Here is a 21327-nt window from a genome sequence, read left to right as displayed (position 1 = left end):
GACAGCTGAGTGGACGCAAGCACCTTAAAAACCCACGAGAAAAAACTGCTTTTCTGTATAGACAAAAACATGGCCTGATTTGGCCATATTTTACTTAATCAGAACACATAATTTGCAAAAACATGCATATTGTAGGTATTTTAATTGAAAAAGATGTGGAGCCCTTAGAAATACATAATTTGCAAAAACAGGCATATTGTAGGTATCTATACTATATATTAAGAGAACACACCTTGTCAACTTTTTGCCACTTTGTTTTCAATTTTGCCCTCACTTTTGAGACACACACTTGACAAAAAGGAGGGCAAAATAGTAAATTTGCATCTTCTGACAAAATGACAATCATACCCTCATTCCCCTATTTTATCCTCACTTTTGATACACAATATTTACACAAAGAGGGAAAAATGGTAATTATGTAATATTAAAAAAAAGATGCCTTTCTTAAGAGATCTCATCATCATTGTTTCATACTTTTTTTTAAAAATTTTCAAAACTAATCACACTCTTTAATCAAAAACAAAAAAGAAAATGAAATTGTTCACACACAAAGTGTGTACTTATACCCTAGTTTTAATTGAAAAAGATGCGGAGCCCTTAGAAATACATTATGTTTATATATTGTAAATCAGGACCCATTTTAAAAAACATGAATTTTTACTATCTTGACTCATTTTACTCCATTTTTTCACATTCTATCCACCTAAAAGATTATGTCTAAATAACCTAATTTTCACATGATATAAGTAGTAAATAAATTTAAAAAGTAAAATTAAAACTAATAAATTAGTAAATGATTATATTTAATCATGTCGATTGAAAATAATATATAAATATAATATATCTCTGTTCAATAAAAATTAATTTTTTTATAACTCTAGAAAAAACAAAATATACGTAACCCTTTTAATTAAAGATGACATTAAGGTCACAAATCAGTCTTGTTTTGCCATCATTTCCTCATTTATCATACAATTCAAGAGCTTAAGATGTTTCGACCAAAAAATAAAAGGGAAAAAAAGCCTTTAGATCTTTGACCACTCAGCTTTACACCTTTCGTGCCTGAAGACGTAGCTCTCTTGCAATAGCATTGTCTTGAGGTGCAAATTTGATCGCTTTTAGAAAGTCTTCCCGCGCAGCATCTGTCCAGGCCCCTGTTTGGTTTCGGAGAAAATCACAAGCTCAAATTTACTCGCACATTTTCTCAATTTTTGTGTTGGCATTGATAGTTTGCGGTGAAGGAGGTTATCGAGAAGGTTCTGGCTGGGCTGATACGGCCTCATTTCGTTATAGCTAAATATTGGAAGTGGGTTTGGATTGTATGACATTTCCAAGTTTGTTTGTGTTCTTGCTCATATAAACCCCTTAATCTTAATTAGTATATCTGAGCACGGTGAGTTATTTGTATGATTATTTATTTATTTTAATTTTTTTTGGGGTTTGTGGGTTTTAGAGATTTTTCGGTGAATGCATTGATTTTTGTATGATTTTTGATAGTGGGTTTTGATGCAGAACCTATTCGGTGATCAATCTGAAGAGGAAGAGGGATAGGGCGATTCCGAGCATGATCAATCAGAAGGAACATATAGGTTGTGGTGTTGTCGTTGCGGTGGATGATTTGGATGAAAGTATGTATCTTGGGATTTTTGTTTTGTTGACTGGATTTCACCATGTCGGATTGGTTTTGCTTGCTTCTGATTGGTGAGGCTTATGTTATTGTTGATGGGTTTGGTTAACAGGGTTTTCATTCCTTTTCAGATTTGTTTCGGCACACACTTCTTGAAATTTGCAGGATACTATGGTGATATTTTCTATGATCTAATCAAATGAACTATTTAATGTCAGTACTTTGAGGGCTCCGACCACAGCACACATCAGCAGCGATGGGGAGGAGAAGCGGCACCACGTGATGCAGAACCTATTCGGTAATCAATGTGAAGAGGAAGAGGAAGAGGTGAATTCTGACGACGAGTCCAATCCCCAGCCCAAATCTGTATGACCCTCTAATTTCAAGTTTCCTTTCTATTCTGATTGTAAAAGCATGTTTGAGAATGATTAGGGTTTCAATTTTTGCTTTAATCTTAGCTGAAGGAACATATAGGTCGTGGTTTTGTTAATGGCGGTGGATGATTTGGATGAAAGTATGTGTCTTGGCGATTTTTTTGCTTGCAGTTGTTTAGGCCTAGACTGAAGAAGATTTGTGGAATGAGATTCTTATGTGTAGTCAATTTTAGTGGGATGTTGTTTCAATCTGGACAATGAATGATGTCGTTTTCCTATTCGGTCTGTCCTTTGATGTTGTAGCAGATCTGGAATTTTGTGAAATGTTCTTTATTAAGAATGAAGTGCCACAAATTGAAGACGAATAAAAACAAATTGCACATCATCTGATTAGAAATATAGAATTGGTTTTAAATTATTTTCTTGACTGTTTGGTTCTGATGTGCATTACCGATAAATCAAGAATTTGCAAGATATTTTTTATTGTTTTCTGTGTTAAACTCTGCATTTACTCCTTTTAACGGTGGGTGTTATCATTTTCTCTCCTTTTTCATATCTGTGTTGCCATTGACTGGGGATGCGGGTGATCCTGCTACCCTGTACGCCTCAGTACAGGGCTATAACAAGATTATCTATTGTGCTACTGCATGCTCTACTATCTGCGGAGACCTCTACAGGGTTGATCAAAGAGGGGTATACAATCTTACCAAAGCATTTCAGGTGTGATCCTTATTGCCATATCCTTGAAATACTCCTTTTTGACATTTAGTAATCTGTTTCGGTTTTGATGTCTTTAAGTTTATGGGTTGGTTCAATGTTGGATTTGAATTTTACCCTTCGAGAGTTGCTTATGCAGCTTTTGACTGTTTGCATTGCAGGACTATAACAACAAAATGTTGCAATTATGAGCAGGAAAGAGTAGCAAGAGCAGACTTACAATTGTTAAGTTCAAGACTCCGGCGGCAGTGGATGGACGGGAAGTTCGTCTGGGGACTTACTTTTAGGATGTAGTTGCTCCTAAGTATGATGGAGGAATGGATGTCAAGTTCAAATTCACTTTCACCGGAGATGCTGTTTTCTCTAGAAAGAGAAAGACTAACGTGGGGTTTTGAGGCTCTAAATGGAAACCAACTATTATTCCATTTACTCTATTTCATGCTGCATTGTAGGATATGTTTTCACCAAAGGAGGGTATGTTGAGCTGTCAAAAAAGCTTTCACTTCCTTTGGGTCGGACTCTTGACCGTGATGCCATATTTGCATTCCCAAATGGAGCTACTAAGCTAAAAGCAGCTTCCCAAAATGAAATTCATGATATTTTTCTTATTTTTAATTACCAGATTTCGGTATTAAAATTCATGGTATCCTTCTTATTATTAATTACTTGGAATTTGAACACAAAATGAATTCACTCGATAGAAAATCATTGGCAGCAGAAATTACATGATGAATTTGCCATGCAGCTACAACATTCTAGCAACATTTCGTGAATTTGAGAAGCAAGCTGTGCAAGTTCAGTTGCATTCTGTTTACTTAATTTTCTGCGTTTTTTCTTTTGCTGTTTGGGAGTGCAATGGCGTTCTGAGATTCGTATAGCTGACCCCACTTAGTGGGAAAAGGCTTTGTTGTTGTTGTTTCTTTTGCTGTTTGGATTTAGGAGGTAAAACAATTTTCTTTTGCAACATTTTTAGATGGATGATGCTATCTGGGCTGTTGAAAATGCCACATTGAAAGCTGAGATGAGTGGAAAGAAGCTAATGCACTCATGGAACAACTTAAGCTCAAGCCTCAACTTCAGACATTCCAAGCGTGGCTTTGGGATTCTGCAACTGTGAGTATACACCCTTTTCCGGGTTTGAGGATTATCATGGTGCTTAGGGTTTGAGTTGTGTTTGAATTAAATACCTTTGGGTTTAACCATTCTGTTATCTCAGTAAGTTTATCTTATGGTTTTAGAATTGCCTGTGTACAAAGGATTATCATGGCAGCGAGATCATGTCGCTCTGGGAAGCTCTTTTGACTGCCGCCGTTGTTGGAGGTCAGTCTCTTCCTTGGCTTCCACTCCACTCCATTTTATTTTTTATTTTTCATCATAAAAAATAAAAAAATGCTCGGGTTTCTGATTTTCCAATACTATTATGTATACTTTTTTATTTTTAGAAGTTAGTCTGATTTTCCAGTTCAGTGGAATCACCACAGCCACCAAAATCATATCTCAAAGTCTTTGAATTTCAACCCGCACATGCACTGCCAAACAGGTAGCAAATCTCCTTGACATCTCTCTCTCTCTCTCTCTCTAAATATGGGTTGTTTTGTTGTTTTGAATCTAATTTTGTTATATTTTGTTTCTGGTCTCTTTTAAAAGTATGGATTTAGCGTCTGTAGAGTAATATTTATGTCAATATTTCCATCAGATTAAGTAGACATTCTTCTATATATCATTGTGCAGGAGTGGACGAGCTTAACGATGGTAAGGTGTTGCTGAAGGACGATATGGGAATCAACTATATACCATGCAGATCATCTTTCATTTGTTCATAGTGCTATAAAGTAAGCCTTAATAGTTATGCAATTAATTAGGTTTGGACTTTGATTGCGTGGTGTAGGGTGTGACTGTTTGTTTTGGGTTTTTTCTGGGGATTTTTGTGATTGTTTGTGTTGTTTTTGGTGTAACAGATCTGAAAAATGTGTAGGGGCATATGTGACGGAATGTGAAAATTGGGGTTTGTCGGTTTGGTTGTTGTCGCCAATGATCCTGATTCTAACAACTCTCTTTTTATCCAATCCGTCTGTCCCTCACTCTCTCCGCATCTTATCATTTTCCTAACTTTTTGTTTGTTTCCCGAAAAAATAATTGAAAAGCAAATAAACCTAGAAAATGAGCTTAAATTTCTTTTCATTTTTCTGATTTAAAGAGGAAAAAATTGGTTCTATTTTGTTGGATTAAATGCCGCTTTCATTCCTGCTCCTGTTGCCATGCAATTTCTTTCTGGAAACAATGGGGTTTGTATTATATGCATATTAATGCTTTAGCTTAGAGTCGGCATTCCTGGAAATGCTAAAGACTTCTTCAACCAAATAGCTTAATTTGGAAAGCAATAAGCAAGTGCTAAACTCTTTTCTTTTATTGAATTGCATCTCCAATTATTTTCCATTGTTTGGTGATGAATGAAATCCAAGTTCCTATAATCCACTTTTAATGTCTTCTTAGTATTGACTCTTTGATAGGGAGAAAGTGTCTTTTAATTATGAGATCCAAATTCCTGTAATCCACTTTTGATGTTGATTGCACATTCTTCGTTTGTAGTTGCTGCTGTTTCTTTGTTTCTAAAGTTCCATGCTGCTATTTATTTAATTTGCTCACTTTTGCTCCTTGCAGTGAATGTTTCTCCATTGTCAATGTCCCATTCTTCGTTGTTGACAAATTTATCATTTGACATATACTTTAACTTCTCATTCTTCATGATTTACACTTTCAGCTATATCGATTAGTACTAAGTGAAGTACGAGTGCCAATAGAGAATAATGTGAAAAGATTTGTTACGGTTAATACGAGTGCCAATAGAGAATAATGTGAAATGATTCGTTACGATTAAAGGTCAATCGGAGGTAAGTTGCTGTGCTTTTTTTTGGGAGGGGTTTTAGGAGTTTCCGGTGATTTTCTTATTTAATTTTCACTGTTTTTGCAAGGAACCTGAGCAGGTCCAGTGATGGGGAAGGCCATGAGGCAGCACAGTGGAAAATCCTTCCCGCCTCTTCCATGCTCTGGGTTCGCAACCTCTGCCGCTTCCAGCTCCAGACTCGGATCCGAAGCCCTCATGGGTATATTCCCTCACACTTCTTCTCTCTCATTTCCATTTAATCTTTGGTCTTTAATATGAAAGTGCGAGGCACGTGTTCATTGACTAATTGAGTCCCTTCTCCAAGTTTTTAGTAGACATTGGGTTGCTGTAATTTGCGGTTATGAGCACATCCGTGACTAAAGAAAATTTAAGCCGTCAAGTTCCCAAAACGTCTAAGGAGATATCAAGTTTAACAAGTCACGAACTGTGATCAATCCAAATTCAGGGAAATAGGGATTTTACACTTAAAAACTCAGTTAGCTTTAGACCATAGGATTAGCATTTTGCACATGAGTATCATTAACCTGCTCATTTTATTTTTCTGGATTAGAAACAAAATGTTATTGAAGGGAGAAGAAAGTGTACAAAAACCAAGTTTCTGTAAGCTGTCTTTAACACTAGATGCTAACAGTTGTCTTTAACACTAGGGCCTTTAACTTAAGGGCCCGCTTGATAACCATCTCTTATTTTGTTTTTGCAGAGGTCGTAATAATTTTCCTTTCACTAATCTGTTGATAAGTTTGTGTTTGTAGATACGAGAGAACTACACGGAAGATCTCTGTGTGAATATCAAGGTCCTTACTTTTCCCTTTTTAGTTCTTAGCAATAAAACCTATATCATATTATAAGTATGAACTTAGATATGCGGGATAGAAGATGGAAAAGAGAACTCAAGAAACCAATGTATTCTGATTGAAAACTTAAGAAACCAAAGGATTTTGATTGAAAAATGAAAAGAAAAGAAAAATATTAGTAAACGTTCGGTACGTTTGAAGAATTTGTTTTGACTTATGGAGACCATTTGATTGGTCGAGGAAAAGAAAACAAAGAAACTAAGGGTTGCCTGAGTTGTTTATAGAGAGAGGACTAAGGAAAAACAACAAATATTTTTGTTTTTGAAACGGTTGTCATGAATTTCCTTGTGACTAGACAAAACGTAATCAGTTTATTTGCTTTACTTAGAATGTAGCGTTTATTGTGATTAATTTTGGGTTTTGGAGCAAATATTTGTGTCCCGAGCTGTATCCAGAGTAGATTTTGGAGTTCCTTCGGTCTTAGAATATTTGGTTACTCCAGTGCATTAACAATTAATAGAGGTAATTCTTTTTACTCCAGTGCATTAATAATTATGCGACTTATATGTTATAACGTGAAAAATGTTGTTTTGCTTCACATCAACAAATATTAAAAAGAAATATTTAAAGAGGGCTGGAACCCAGTCGAAGCTGGGGGGCTAGGCCCTCACGCCCATATTATATTACTTAAAGAAAAAACATACAATTGGGGGGAACATAGTATCTAAACCCCGACAATCAAAAGCAAAATTATATACAACTTGATCAAGCATTAAACAAGGCCATCGCATATTGAATCCAAATGGTTGATGCTCCATTCACTGCACGTAAGACTATATCATTGAAAAGAAGGAAATTAAAGAGAAATAAAATGCTGGTGATGATGAATGAAGAATAAAATTAAGAAATGAGATTGGCGTTTGAATATTTCATAGTTTGTATTGAATTAGGCTAGTGTGAATTGAAACATGTTAGAAAACGCACCTTAATAAATGTCAATGTGTGGGATGTGAGCAATCTTAGGCCAGTCCTCTCCACATTTGGATACAGAGGCATGGAAGTTAGATTAGGACACCCATCAATAGACAATATAGAAAGACGAGGAAAAGAAGGCAACGACAGATTTTCCGTTGATGAAGAAGAAGAAGCACTGTTATGAGTGTGCGACCTCCACCATCCCTTCAGAACAGGGCAATCTTCGATGCTGAGGTACTCCAGGGAGGGAAAGAATGAGATCCTCATCATCTCATCACTCATACTATTACTGCTCTCATTCTCTGATATGTACTCCAACTTCTCCAACCCATGAAGTCTAAGAAACTTGAGGAAAGGCAAATGATCCAAGGGCAGAAGACGTTGGCATCTCTTACTAAACCCCGATGATCAAAAAAAAAAAAAAAAAAACGTAAACAACCACTCCAAGCAGTCAACGTGGCCATCACATATTGAATCCAAAAGGTTGACGCCCCATTTGCTGCATATAAGACTATAATTGAAAAGAAGGAAATTAAAGAGATTAAAAAAAAAAATTGGAGTTAAAAAGTATGGACGACGGAAACTTTGATCCACATGGTAATGTCATTTGAAAAGAAAAAGTAAAATGCTGGTGATGATGAATGAAGAATAAAATTAAGAAATGAGATTGGCATTTGAATATTTTGTAGTTTATATTAAAACAAGTTAGAAAACGCACCTTAATTAATGTTAATGTGTGGGATGTGAGCAATCTTAGGCCAGTCCTCACCTTTTTCTTTCTTGCATCTTTCGCTTAACATGGGGCAATTCTGAATTTTCAATGTATTTAAACATGGGAGTCCACGAATCCTTTCTGGCAGTGATGCCAAATCCTCAATTGCATGGAGTGACAGATGTGTTAATTTGGAGAGATGAGGGGAAGAAGAAGAGGCAGAAACATCAACACCAACATCATGTGTAATATCAGATGCTCCTCTAACAAACAAGGAATCAACAACCTTCCAGCTGCTCCTCGTAAGTTCTATTTTAACCACATTTGGATACAGAGGCATGGAAGTTAGATTAGGACAATCATAGATCTCCAATGTAGAAAGACGAGGAAAAGAAGGCAACGACAGATTTTCCGTTGATGAAGAAGAAGCAGCACTGTTATGAGTGTGGGCCCTCCACCATCCCTTCAGAACAGGGCAATTGTATAACTCGAGTGTCTCCAGGGAGGGAAAGAATGAGATCCTCATCATCTCATCACTCATACTATTACTGCTCTCATTCTCTGATATGTACTCCAACTTCTCCAACCAATGAAGTTGAAGTTTCTTAAGGGAAGGCAAATGATCCAAGGGCGGAAGACGTTGGCATCTCGTACAAAACGACAATTGGAGATTAACAATATTTATGAGAGAAGAAAACCAACTCGCAAACCTCACACCTCTATAGCCATCCGCTTCCAACTGCTTTAGATTAGAATGGGGTTGCAATACTTCCATTGACTTTATAATATCCTCCTCATCAACCGCGCTTATATCTTCTCCCTCTTTCCAATTTAATTGCAACTCATCAAGGTGTTTGTCCTTGAGAGGTGTACCAACATTTGATTCTGACACCACATGCCTCAACTTATCAATTTCTAAATGTCCCCTTAATTCGTTAAGGGTCCCCAGCTCAGCAAGACCAGCACTACCCCCCCTCCCCAAACAATTGCTTTCGCTCAAAACAAATCTATTCAATGTACGAACACCATTCAATTCACCAATTCCACGTGGCATTCCACTCAACCGAATACAGCCTTCCAACATGAGATGCCTTAAGTTGATCATTTTTTTAATGTCTCTAGGCAATTCCACAAGCCTATCACACCCACTGAGATCTAGTGTTTCCAAATTCGACAGTCCAACTATCCAATCTGGAAGTCTCTTCATGTAATGATTACAACTAAGATCAAGATATCTCAAATGTTTCATTTTTCTAAGACAATTAGGTAATGTTGTAATTCCTAATTCATTGAGACTCAACATTCGTAATGACTTAAAATTTGAAACAATTATAGTATAAAATGCATTACATGAGGAACTTTGGTGACCAACCCATTGTTGTTGCCGAAGAAAAAGGAAAGTTCTTATCTTGTTTGCTTTTAGCAAAGATGTTGGCACTTTCCATTCCGACAAATCAATATCAAACTTGAAAGATACGTGACAAAGCTTTTCATGAAAATTCTTTTGGTTTGGCCCAACTACAGTGCTTCTAACCCCCGACACAGAGATTGCAAGTTCATTCATGAGATCGTGCATTTTACAACTTTCTATTATACCAAACTCATTTGTTTTTTCTTCTTGAAAAAATGATCTCTGCAACAACTCCTTATAATATTCATACGCAACATCCTCCAAACCTTCGTTTTCATCGGATGACTTAATGAACCCTTGGGCCACCCAAAGTATAATCAATCTCTGTACAGAGATCTCATAATCAGGTGGGAACAAGCTACAATAAGCAAAACAATGCTTCAAATGTGATGGGAGCACATCATAACTCAATTTAAGTGTTGGCAAAATATCATTTTCTTCTTGATTTATTTTTGAAAGTTTCTTTTCTTTGAAATTCAACCAATATGTTTCGTCATCTTTGGCGAACAACATCCCACCTATCGTCCTTATAGCGAGTGGAACTCCCTGACATTTTCCAGTAACTTCCTTCCCAACTGCCTTAATTGTTGAATTCTCTGGCTCCTTTCCATCTTTATAAGCCATTTTCTTAAATAAAGACCAACTTTGCTCCTCATTCAAACCCTTTAAGGTGTATGGTTTAGCTAAGTTTGGTATCATCGCGACTTTTTTACTACGAGTGGTTATTAGTATTCTGCTACCTTCTCCACCACCCATTAACAAGTTCTCCAAGTCAACCCACTTCTTTTTATCCTCATTCCACACGTCATCCAAAACAAGTAGGTACTTCTTCCCATCTACTTTTTTTCTAAGATCATTTTGCAATTGCTCTATCCCATTATGCTCGGATTGAAGGATTTTCTTAACAACTATATCCAACTCAAATACATTAGAGACACATGTCCATATTTTCAACTCAAAATGACTTTGAATTACCTCCTCGTTGAATATGAGTTGCGCAAGTGCAGTTTTCCCTAATCCTCCAAGTCCAACTATGGAAATGGTTGACACATTCTCAAATGAGATGGGAGCCAACAAAAGTTCGATAATTGCCATTTTATCTTCATCTCTCCCTATAATATTTTCCTTACGGACAAATGAGTGAGTGACCCTCTCTCTCTTTACAAATGGTGTATCTTCACGATTTACTTCTAAGTGAAAGGTTCTACGATTTGAAACCTCACTCAGCCTCTTGTTAATATCTTTTATCTTATGACCCATCTTTAGCCCAAAAACAAGTTGATTTGAGCTAGAAAAGAAAAGACGCACCTGTAAGAATTTGAGTAGACATAATCATTAGTTCGATAGAATTATATTAATTAAGTTAATAGTGTTTTGTAACGGTAAGTTATATGATACATTCAAACAATAATATAGAGGACTTATTGCAGTTAATTATGAGTTATTGACAGACCTAGTGTATTCATAATAGGTGGATATCAATAGGCTTATGTGACTATGAAAAGGTTCTATGAGATGCAACCTCACCAAGCTTCTCGTTAATATCTTTTATCTTATGACCAATCTTTAACCCAAAAGCAAGTTGATTTGAGCTAGAGAAGAAGAGGCGTACCTTCTTTAACAACTTAGTATTTCCAGGCACCATTTGTCTCCGCTGAGCTTCAGCATTAAACTCATCCAGCAGGTCATCGGCTTCATAAACTGCGTCTTCTATGCTTTGGAGCCACTGTTTGACTTCATTATCGGCTTGCTTTTGCGCAGCGTCAAGGAGAACAGCTTGGAATCCGGCAACTGTATCCCGGAGCTTGCGGAGCTCATCTTGGACACCCCAAATCAGTCCAATCTCTTGGAAAGCAAGGGAGCCAAGCCTTCCAATGATCCCTTCGGCAATGTTGAAGAGAACTCCTTCCGCCATTTCTTGTATTCAGGACAAGAAAAAACACAGGCCAGTGAAGTGAATTAAAGTAGAAGTTTGTAAACGAGAATATGGTTTTGCGTAGTGAAAGTTGGCTCGTCCCTGCTCGTCTTTATACATGCCATTCCACTTCAATTAAAGAATAACTTGAATGGTTAACACACTCATTCCCATTCCACTTTAATTAAAGAATAACTTGAATGGTTAACACATTCTATCCCTTTTCCACAAGTTCTGAATGGTTAACATATCCTATCCCTTTTCCACAAGGTAAGGCAATTATGTTCGACAGAGGAAGTCAAAAATTGGGTCCATTTGGATGAGGAAATTTCAAACCTCAATCCAATATTTTTATGATTTCATATAATATGGCATGCTTATTTATACAAAATATAAATTAAAATCATTTTGATTCTTCAATTTCATACGCTTACTAAAACATGATATGCTTTATTTTTAGAGAATTAAACGGAGCCCATGCATTATGCCCGTGTAAATATGAAAATTTTAAAAAGAAAAATATATGGAAAAGAGAACAAGTGGGTTTTTTTCTTTTTAAAAAAAACAAAAATTAAAAATGCTCTGATGACATGTAGGCGAAGTTTGAAAAAAAACATATCAAAACTTAGTTTGTATGAAATTACATTACTGCCCCAGACTCATAATCAACATTAGAGAACCAAACCTTATAGATTATTCCCCTGATCTTTCCGATTTCTATAATAATAAGGTAAGCTCGTTGGATTCACCTCATCCTCAAAACTAAAAAAAAAAGAGTTTGAACTCTCTTCGTCTGATTTCACCCCAATTGTCTTTTCACTCTTTTAGTTGACAAAAAGCATTTTGTTAGCCAGTAGTTTAGATAAGAATAGGAACAATTCCCCGAGCTCACTACTAGTTTAATAGTTTTTCTTAATTAAATCAATAATGTAGTACAAATTCGAATCCTTATGTTTAAATCACTCCATCCACATAGACCCCTAATTCGTTAATAAAGAAACAATATTCTCCGGCCAAAGATAAACTAAAGAAACAAGAAGCACTTCAAGGAAACAAATTGACCCATTTTACACACCATCTAAAAGATTATGGTGGTGACGGAAAATTCACAACAAAAAACTCAGTAAACAAAGTGAAAATGAGATAAAACTCTTGTTAACAGTTTAGAACAGTTCAATACTTTAATTTGACCACCGTATCTTCGTTTCTGGGTAAAACTATTGGCATCTAAACTCTCTCCCGAGATGTAAATGAGTGAACCTTGAGGGTCACATTTCATAGTCTTGTTTATTAGCAAGTTCAACACACGAATTTCCTCATTTATCATGCAATTCAAGAGCTTAAGATATTTGACTACTCAGCTTTATGCCTTTCGCGCCTGAAGAGACGATAGAACGATGACAACAGCCAGTGCCAAAAGATGATCAACCAATTATCCCGTTTGGGTTTAGGTTATGGGGTTGGTCCGAAAATTCCCTTGTAGATTTCTTTTTGTTTCTGATAAACAAGGCTGTCGTGTTCAGCAAGCTGACATAACTCTCTTGCAATAGCTTTGTCTTGAGGTGCAAATTTGCTTGCCTTTAGAGTGTCTTCCCGTGCAGCATCTGTCTGCCCAAGCTCTGCTCTGGCTTTTCCTCGCCTAAATAGCACTTCGACGTTGTTTTCATCCTCTGTCAGTACCTGCGAGCATTCATTCGTCCAATTACAGTTAACACAGTTGCATTGACAATTTAAGGGTATTCATGAAAAGGTAAATATCTGCCAAATCCAAGCGAAGAGAAAAATCGGTTAATAGACGTTAGTTGCATTGACAATTTTTAGTTCTAACAGCCATTTAGTTTGAACAACATGATGAAGCATGGGCAGTAACACACCAAAGAGATCATAAGAGTCGCATAGGACCTAAAATTCGATTATTAACTGAAGAATGGTGCCAGTGAGCCTAGAAATTTTTACGGGTCCATAGTAAGAACATTTTCATTTTCTACGGCAATCCAAAATGGCAGGTTAAAGCAAATGAATATTGAAACTTTTGGGATGCAGTAATGCTCACAAATGAACCTACAAACCCAACTTTCTAGTGTCTAATGATGAATAGCACAATCGCTGAACACACAAAATTAGATGACTTTCTTGTGATAGCATTACACTTACAATACTGCATTGTCCAATGGCTTCTTGATAACGCTTGTGCTTTATAAAAGACGCCGCCATGTTAAGGTGGCATGGATTTTTAACAGCCAAAGCCATATCCCTGCACTTCCCAAACAACTGGAACATGAAGTTGTCACCCATATACGCTATAGCCTGAGAAAACCCACTAGAATCTTGTCAGAAAGGAAATACAAAAAAGAGACTGACAACTCAAAAGCTCATCAGCCATAAATAAAATATGTAAGCATTACAAGCGCGTAACCATTTCATACCGTTGCATTGCCTCCTCTAGTTTTTCCTCTTTAAGTAAAGCATTTCCATCCATCTTTCTTCTATCTGCTACTCCAATCCTTTCCTCCACAGTCATGTCACTACGAGCTTTCCCCTATGAAAGGAAAAACCCACAAATATACATGTTACTATATTACTGAAGCAAATCCCTGGAAAAGAGATTCTGAAACTTCAATTGGTAACTACTTGGGAAGACATTTGAGAGCAAGTGAGCAACTTACTTCTTTGGTTTCATCAAATCCAATAAGCTCAACTTCATATGATATATCTGCCAATGGTGGAACATTCGGAAAAGAAAAGCTCCCTTCTTTCCCATACCCCAACTCCCAGCTTACATGTAATAGGGCATGCTCTCCAGATTTCATGCTGGACACCCCAACAGCCAAGCCAGTCATTTCTTTTTTCTATGTTGCAGTAACAAAAATACACTACTAAGAAGAAGTCCATTCCATTGAATACCCCTAGATAATGCTTAAATGCTTATGGACCCAAATAATCTGGAATGACAAGTAATTACGAATTACAGAGAATAAAAGCAATAAAGAAATCACAAACTAATTGCAGACTGAACAAGGAACATGCCAGAACTCGTTTTCATATACTTTGTATATATAAAAAGTAACAGACTACTCGGCAAGGCTAATCCCTTTTCCTAAAATAATTTCAAGTGGTCGTTGTTCATCCCATGTGTCTTCAAACTTGTGTCCCGTGCTCTCAGTCCATGCCCTGTAGGGTACTATCACACATATGCCAATCACTCAGTGATTGAAAAAACCAGAGTAAAAATTCACTGCAAGATATTTCTACATGTATCTTAGGCATCCCTTTTATAAACTTTAATGCATGCACATTTAATTCTCCTATATACATACACAACTTTGTGAACGTGGATGTTGTGTGTCTGTTTGCAAGCCACAAGCTCATTCATGTCTTACTCCCATCCCATACTAACAAACACATGCGCACATAACAGTTCTTAGATTTTCAACTAATGTACACAGCACAGCACTACCAAAAAGGAAACCACTTGACACTTACAGAAGCATGTTGAATACTTGGATGGTATTTGACCATGACCTTCCTTAATGATTTGCTTTGTGACTTTCTCGTGAAGGATTTCCACCTTAGAATCAACTTTTGGGGGGCCATTAGCATCTTCTGAAGGTTCCCCACGAATGAAGGTACCATCTTCTGAAACAAGATGAAAAGATGAGTAGTAGTTGTTAAATATATGATTATTTGGAAATCTAACTCACTCATACGGAGAGGGGAACGACAATCTTCCCCTTTCCCCTGCACATTATACGGTACTACATGAGTTTTGGAAGACAGGATTTCTGAGTTACTCAACATAAAAGCATGGAGGAACGATGAATCAGTGTACTGGAAGCAGTTATTAAATGTCTACCTACAAATTATTTCCGAAATCTTTCTGGCTCAATAATGACCGATAGAAGAATTGTTCTTGAAGAAAACATCTCCATGTATTCATTTAGTCCAACTAAATCACTCGAAACCCCGCTTATCAGGTTAATTTGACATTTAATTGAAGCTGAAAACCTACTACGAGTCTAAGATTTGACATATATTTGCTTTTACAGAAACCGAGTGCAGCTGAAAGAGTTGATTGAGCGTAAAAAGTATGACTTAATACTTGAACTGGAAATTAAAGCCAAAAGTAAGAAAAAACATACCAAGTAGTTGATTTTCCTGCTCAGCCTGCTCCCGAACATCCTCCATTGCTTCAAGCTTCTATAATCCAATGGGTCTTCTCAAAATTCTAAAAATACCCAAATCAAAGACGCAAAATTTAATGCAATTGCATTCGAATTCTATTGGATGTCATTATTAAAAATAGGGTTAAATATTAGAAGAATAACAAGTGGTGTCTAGTGGTGATGGAGAAACAGCTCACCTACTATCATTGCCTAGCTATTATATTCGGTCCTCCCTCTCACCTACTGTTTTCATCCATTCCTTTCGGCTATTCCTATTGTAAAAGCCAAAGCTGGATAATAGAATAAGTTTAGAGGGATTGCAGGTCATCATGATGTTGGCATTAGCTTTGAAGGTCATCATGATGTTGGCATTAGCTGTCTTGTTTGTTTTTCCATATATGCCGCATCTTGTAACAAGTTTCATTCATGAAATATACATAAAACATTCAACATGGTATCAGAGCGGGCATCATCCTGAGCCAGTTCTGTATATCGAACCTGCTGTGTTTATTTTTCAAAAACAATGGCAGATGGAAGTATCATTGCTTCTTCATCTGGAAGTGCTTCTGAAATGGATATCAATCCAAACCAACGACTCAGTTCAGTATTATTGAATGAGTTTAATTATTTGCCATGGGCAAGGGCTGTTAGTCTTGCTCTCGGTGGAAGATCCAAACTCGGTTTCATCAATGGCAGTCAACCTGCACCAGATGCTTCTTCTCCAGAATATGGAGGGTGGCTATGTAAAGATCAACTGGTCATGTCATGGTTGTTAAATTCTATGGAAAGGAATATTGCTGAAATCTTCAGCTATTCCGAGTCGTCTCTCATCCTTTGGACCACCGTGAAGGAGATGTATGGAAATCAAAACAATGCAGCTCGCATCTTTCAACTCAAGAAGGATATCTCCAACATACAGCAAGAAGGTAAAAGCTTTGTTCAACATCTTGGTTCTTTGAGAAGCATGTGGAATGAGTTAGATGTGTACAGACCTCACACAACTGATCTCTCTGTGCTCCTTAAAAGAACTGAAGAAGATAAAATTTTTCAATTATTGTCTAGCTTGAGCTCAGAATATGAGGATTTGAGAAGTCACATTCTCATGAACTCGGAGCTACCATCCTTCACTAGTATCTGTGCAACTATCCAACGTGAGGAAGTAAGGAGAAAAGTCATGAACAATGGTATAAAAACCAACGTGACAGAAGCTAGGGCTTACCTGACAAATGAAAAAAGATATAAAGGAAAAAACCCTCATTTAAAGTGCCTACATTGTGACAACATCGGGCATGTGAGAGACAAGTGCTGGATCCTACATCCAGAACTCAAACCTGACTTCATGAAGGATAAATCCGCATCAAAGACAAGTCGAGCACACCCTCGTGCCAACACTGCAACATCTTCATCTATCAACAATGTTGATACCTATCAACAGTTCACTGCAAATCCTGCCATCCTTTTAAATGAGTTCGCAGCGTATCTCCAACAAAAGAAGGGAAAAGAGGATGGATCGGTTGATCATGAAGATGGAAGTACTACTGCATTGATGGGCAAATTTGCAGGTTTTTTAGCTGATGCTGATTATGTACCTCAGACAGACTTGAAAGGTATCGTAACTGCTTTCCAAACTGCTCTTAAAATAAATGAGTTACATGATTTTTGGGTTGTAGATTCTGGTGCCACAGACCATATGACTAATCAAATGTCAAAGTTACATAGATTTGAGAAACTACATAATCCTTCACATGTATCTGTTGCTAATGGTGAAGGTGCTAGGATTGTAGGAAAGGGAAAAATCCACCTGATATCTGATCAAATAGAGTCTATGGCCCTATATGTCCCATCATTTCCATTTCAACTTCTCTCAGTGGGAAGAATCACAAATTCCTTAAATTGTTTGGCCATTTTTTCACCAAAAACTGTCATTTTTCAGGATTGTATAACCAAGAGGACGATTGGTGAGGGGTTTTACCTTGATGGTCTCTATTACATATCAAAAAGCTCTTCCTGTGGGTTCCATGCCAAGTCAAAGTCCATCCATACCTCCATTCAAGCTTCCACCTTGTGGCACCAACGACTAGCTCATCCATCTCAACCTATCTTATCCACCTTATTTCCTGACTTAGGCAAAGAATCAACCCACTGTGAAACTTGTCATTTGTCAAAGGCAACAAGACTACCTCTAGGGTCTTCGATGTCTAGAGTTTCTCATCTTTTTGAGCTTGTACACTCTGATTTATGGGGACCAACAAATGAATCTTTTGATGGTTATAAATATTTCATAACTTTTGTTGATGATTATTCAAGAGCCACCTGGTTATATTTGTTAAAATCAAAAAGTGAGGTGATGGAAGTGTTTAAGGACTTTCACAACCTTGTCAAAAATCATTTTTCTTCTCAAATCAAAACCCTAAGGTCTGATAATGGCACAGAATACATGTCCCAAGTCATGACTCAATATTTGAGCAACAATGACATCATACATCAAACTAGCTGTGTTGGCACACCCCAACAAAATGGTGTTGCCGAGAGAAAAAACCGAGATCTCCTTGAAAAAACTAGGGCATTGATGTTACAAATGAATGTACCAAAACGTTTTTGGTCTCAAAGCGTCATGACAGCAGCTTACCTGATCAACAGATTACCTAGTAGGGTTTTGGGGTTCAAATCCCCAATGGAGATAGTCAAGAACAGAAAGGTGGACTTGTCTCACCTCAAAGTCTTTGGATGCATCTGTTTTGTTCATGTTCAGTCATTACATCGAGACAAACTTGATCCTAGGGCAACTAAATGCATTTTCCTTGGCTACTCGTCCACACAAAAAGGGTATAAGTGTTATAATCCACAACTTAAGAGATTAATTGTTTCAAAGGATGTTCAATTTCATGAAACTAACTCTTATTACAGTAAGTCTCTGGATAGTACAAGTCAGGGGGAGATTATCTTGGACATGTTTCCACTGCCAAGGACTGAGATACACAACAATGCGGGTGATCAAACTCACACAATGGATCTTGTGGCTCCAAATCAACCGGATTCATATGACGACAGCAACATGCCTGTAGAAGATGAAACTCTACGTAGTATTGGTCCTAAAGAACCTTCAGAAGAGTCTCTTCCTACCATACCTCGACGAAATCCAACTCGTGAGAGGCACCCACCAGCAAGACTGCAAGACTTTGTTACGTACAAGCTCAAGCACCCCTTATCCAACTATTGTTCTTATCAAAAGTTGTCACCTAATTACACTGCCTATTTGAGTAATATATCTGCGCATGAAGAGCCTCAATCATTTCAAGAAGCTAACCAATCCCAAGTGTGGCAGCAAGCAATGCAGGATGAACTGCATGCACTCGATCAACATAAAACCTGGAGCATTGTGCCACTGCCCAAAGGAAAGAAGATAGTAGGCTGCAGGTGGATATACAAGATTAAATTCAACTCGGATGGGTCTATTGAAAGACACAAGGCACGATTAGTGGCCCGTGGCTTCACTCAAACATTTGATGTGGATTACAAGGAAACCTTTGCCCCCGTTGCAAAGATGAACACAGTGCGCGTACTCTTGTCTGTGGCTGTCAACAAAGGATGGCCTATGTATCAAATGGATGTAAAAAACGCCTTCTTACATGGTGAGCTTGAAGAAGACGTCTACATGAGATTACCACCGGGTCACTCTCAAAGTCATAAACAGGATGTTGTGTGTAAACTGCACAAATCAATTTATGGTCTTAAACAATCACCGAGAGCCTGGTATGCTAAGCTCAGTTCAGTCCTTATCAGTGTTGGTTTTGGAAGAAGCAATGCGGACTCCTCTTTATTTGTACGCTCAGGCACCGCTGGTACATTGGTTGTTCTTGTGTATGTTGATGACTTGATCATTACCGGAGATAACCCTGAAGAAATCAAAGAACTCAAGCACTCCCTTCAGCAACGCTTTGCAATAAAAGATCTTGGTGTTCTGAGATACTTCCTTGGCATCGAAATGGCTACATCTCACAAGGGCTTATTCCTTAACCAGCGCAAATATGTTCTGGATCTCCTTAAGGAAGCAAACATGAGTGATGCTAAACCGGTCCCTACACCTCTTGACATTAAACTTAAGGTCAGCTTAGAGGGTCAATCTCTTCCAAACATAAGTTATTATCAGCGGTTGGTTGGTAAGTTGATATACCTGACCATCACAAGGCCCGACATTACCTATGCTGTCAGTATTGTTAGCCAATTTATGCACTCTCCCACGATGGAGCACTTTAACCTAGTCAAAAGGATACTTCGGTATCTAAAAGGTTCTGTGGGACGTGGTATAATCATGAAGAAAAATGCAAGCACTCAGATTACAGGTTATTGTGATGCAGATTGGGCTGGCAATTCCATTGATCGTAAGTCTACAACGGGATTTTGCACGTTTGTGGGAGGCAACCTTGTCTCATGGAAAAGCAAAAAACAAACTGTCATTGCAAGATCCAGTGCTGAGGCAGAATATCGGGCAATGGCATCTACTGCGTGTGAACTAATCTGGCTCAAAGGTTTACTGTGTGACTTAGGTGTTTTCAATCATCAATCCATGTCCCTTTTCTGTGACAATCAGGCTGCAATGCACATTGCTTCCAACCCAGTTTTTCATGAGAGAACCAAGCACATTGAAGTCGATTGTCACTATGTTCGTACACAAGTTCAATCTCAGGTTATCCAAACGCATTTTGTAAGGAGCTCGGATCAACTTGCGGACCTATTCACAAAATCATTGGCCTCTCATCAGTTTCAGCTTCTTCTTGGCAAGCTTGGATCCATCAACCTACTGGATCCAGCTTGAGGGGGAGTATTGGATGTCATTATTAAAAATAGGGTTAAATATTAGAAGAATAACAAGTGGTGTCTAGTGGTGATGGAGAAACAGCTCACCTACTATCATTGCCTAGCTATTATATTCGGTCCTCCCTCTCACCTACTGTTTTCATCCATTCCTTTCGGCTATTCCTATTGTAAAAGCCAAAGCTGGATAATAGAATAAGTTTAGAGGGATTGCAGGTCATCATGATGTTGGCATTAGCTTTGAAGGTCATCATGATGTTGGCATTAGCTGTCTTGTTTGTTTTTCCATATATGCCGCATCTTGTAACAAGTTTCATTCATGAAATATACATAAAACATTCAACAAATTCCAAAACAAAAATTAAAAAGGGTTTCGTTTTCTTTGGAATTTTCTCGGGAAACAAACAGAAAACGGAAAGTAGAAAAGGAAAGGGGTGTGTTATTTACTTCTCACCCCTTTTTACAACACTCCTTGATGATTTCTGTTATTTGATATTCCTCAATTCATCCGATCCGACGGTTGAAAATTGAAAAGGCGTATAAAAAGTAAAAATGGATGTGTGGATATCACACCCCAAAGGAAAAAGCGAGACTTACTTGTGTGATGAGATACAGACGAGAAGCGAGTAATAGAATCGAAGTAGGATTCTCTTCACTCTTTTTTTCCCTTCTCTCCTATTTGAACGGTTACGGTTAAGCCACATCAATATCTTATTTTAATTTTTTATTGCAAAAAAAAGACAAAATAAGAGAATGTGAGGGAAGGGGATGGAAAGGGACGAGAAGAGGAGGGGAGAGAATCTTAGTCCAATAGAATCTGTATTGTGTTTTGTTTCCAACAATCGAAGAAGATTATAGGGAGAAACAAATTAATTAATTCATTAAGGTAGTGCTATCAAATATTCATTTTTACCTCTCA

General features: G+C 37.5%; 3 protein-coding genes across 10 annotated transcripts in view; 1 reads left to right on the top strand and 2 right to left on the bottom strand.

The window, feature by feature from the left end:
* LOC137733938 (uncharacterized) overlaps positions 1–7265 on the top strand; it is a 54949-nt gene extending 47684 nt beyond the window's left edge. Inside the window, exons 1-11 of one of the 5 annotated variants that reach the window (XM_088697297.1) lie at positions 955–1393; positions 1513–1701; positions 1846–1993; positions 2612–2721; positions 2880–3192; positions 3692–3831; positions 3957–4038; positions 4181–4258; positions 4450–4470; positions 5703–5822; positions 6376–7265. In XM_088697297.1, coding sequence (XP_088553423.1) covers positions 3766–3831; positions 3957–4038; positions 4181–4258; positions 4450–4470; positions 5703–5822; positions 6376–6446 — 438 coding nt within the window. In that variant the 5' untranslated portion in view covers positions 955–1393; positions 1513–1701; positions 1846–1993; ... (1 more) ...; positions 2880–3192; positions 3692–3765 and the 3' untranslated portion in view covers positions 6447–7265. Of the gene's footprint in view, positions 1–954; positions 1394–1512; positions 1702–1845; positions 1994–2611; positions 2722–2879; positions 3832–3956; positions 4039–4180; positions 4259–4449; positions 4471–5702; positions 5823–6375 lie in introns of those variants that run through there. The other 4 variants (XM_088697296.1, XM_088697295.1, XM_088697290.1 and 1 more) reach the window with 4 other exon arrangements.
* LOC148695415 (disease resistance protein RGA2-like) lies at positions 7041–11456 on the bottom strand. 4 transcript variants are annotated; one of them, XM_088697261.1, is made up of 4 exons: positions 11128–11456; positions 8111–10823; positions 7402–7903; positions 7041–7238 (listed from the first exon to the last, which is right to left on the bottom strand). In XM_088697261.1, exons 1-2 carry the CDS (start codon positions 11428–11430, stop codon positions 8112–8114), a joined length of 3015 nt encoding a protein of 1004 aa, XP_088553387.1. In that variant the 5' UTR covers positions 11431–11456; the 3' UTR covers positions 7041–7238; positions 7402–7903; position 8111. The 4 variants fall into 4 exon arrangements, with proteins under 4 accessions (XP_088553387.1, XP_088553389.1, XP_088553388.1 ...); XM_088697263.1 differs by having other exon boundaries at positions 7041–7141; positions 7788–7903; XM_088697262.1 differs by having other exon boundaries at positions 7041–7250; positions 11128–11430.
* Positions 11457–12550: 1094 nt separating this feature from the next.
* Positions 12551–20798, bottom strand: LOC137733340 (peptidyl-prolyl cis-trans isomerase FKBP42-like). The gene is made up of 7 exons (XM_088697274.1): positions 20753–20798; positions 15570–15707; positions 14914–15066; positions 14097–14279; positions 13857–13969; positions 13585–13750; positions 12551–13110 (listed from the first exon to the last, which is right to left on the bottom strand). The coding sequence occupies exons 2-7, from the start codon at positions 15606–15608 to the stop codon at positions 12883–12885; spliced, it is 882 nt and encodes a 293-aa protein (XP_088553400.1). The 5' UTR covers positions 15609–15707; positions 20753–20798; the 3' UTR covers positions 12551–12882.
* Positions 20799–21327: the final 529 nt, after the last annotated feature.

Source organism: Pyrus communis, chromosome 7, assembly GCF_041283825.1.
Source record: "Pyrus communis isolate YQ-2024b chromosome 7, ASM4128382v1, whole genome shotgun sequence".
Taxonomy (NCBI): domain Eukaryota; kingdom Viridiplantae; phylum Streptophyta; class Magnoliopsida; order Rosales; family Rosaceae; genus Pyrus; species Pyrus communis.
This window is presented reverse-complemented; position numbering and strand designations above follow the sequence as displayed.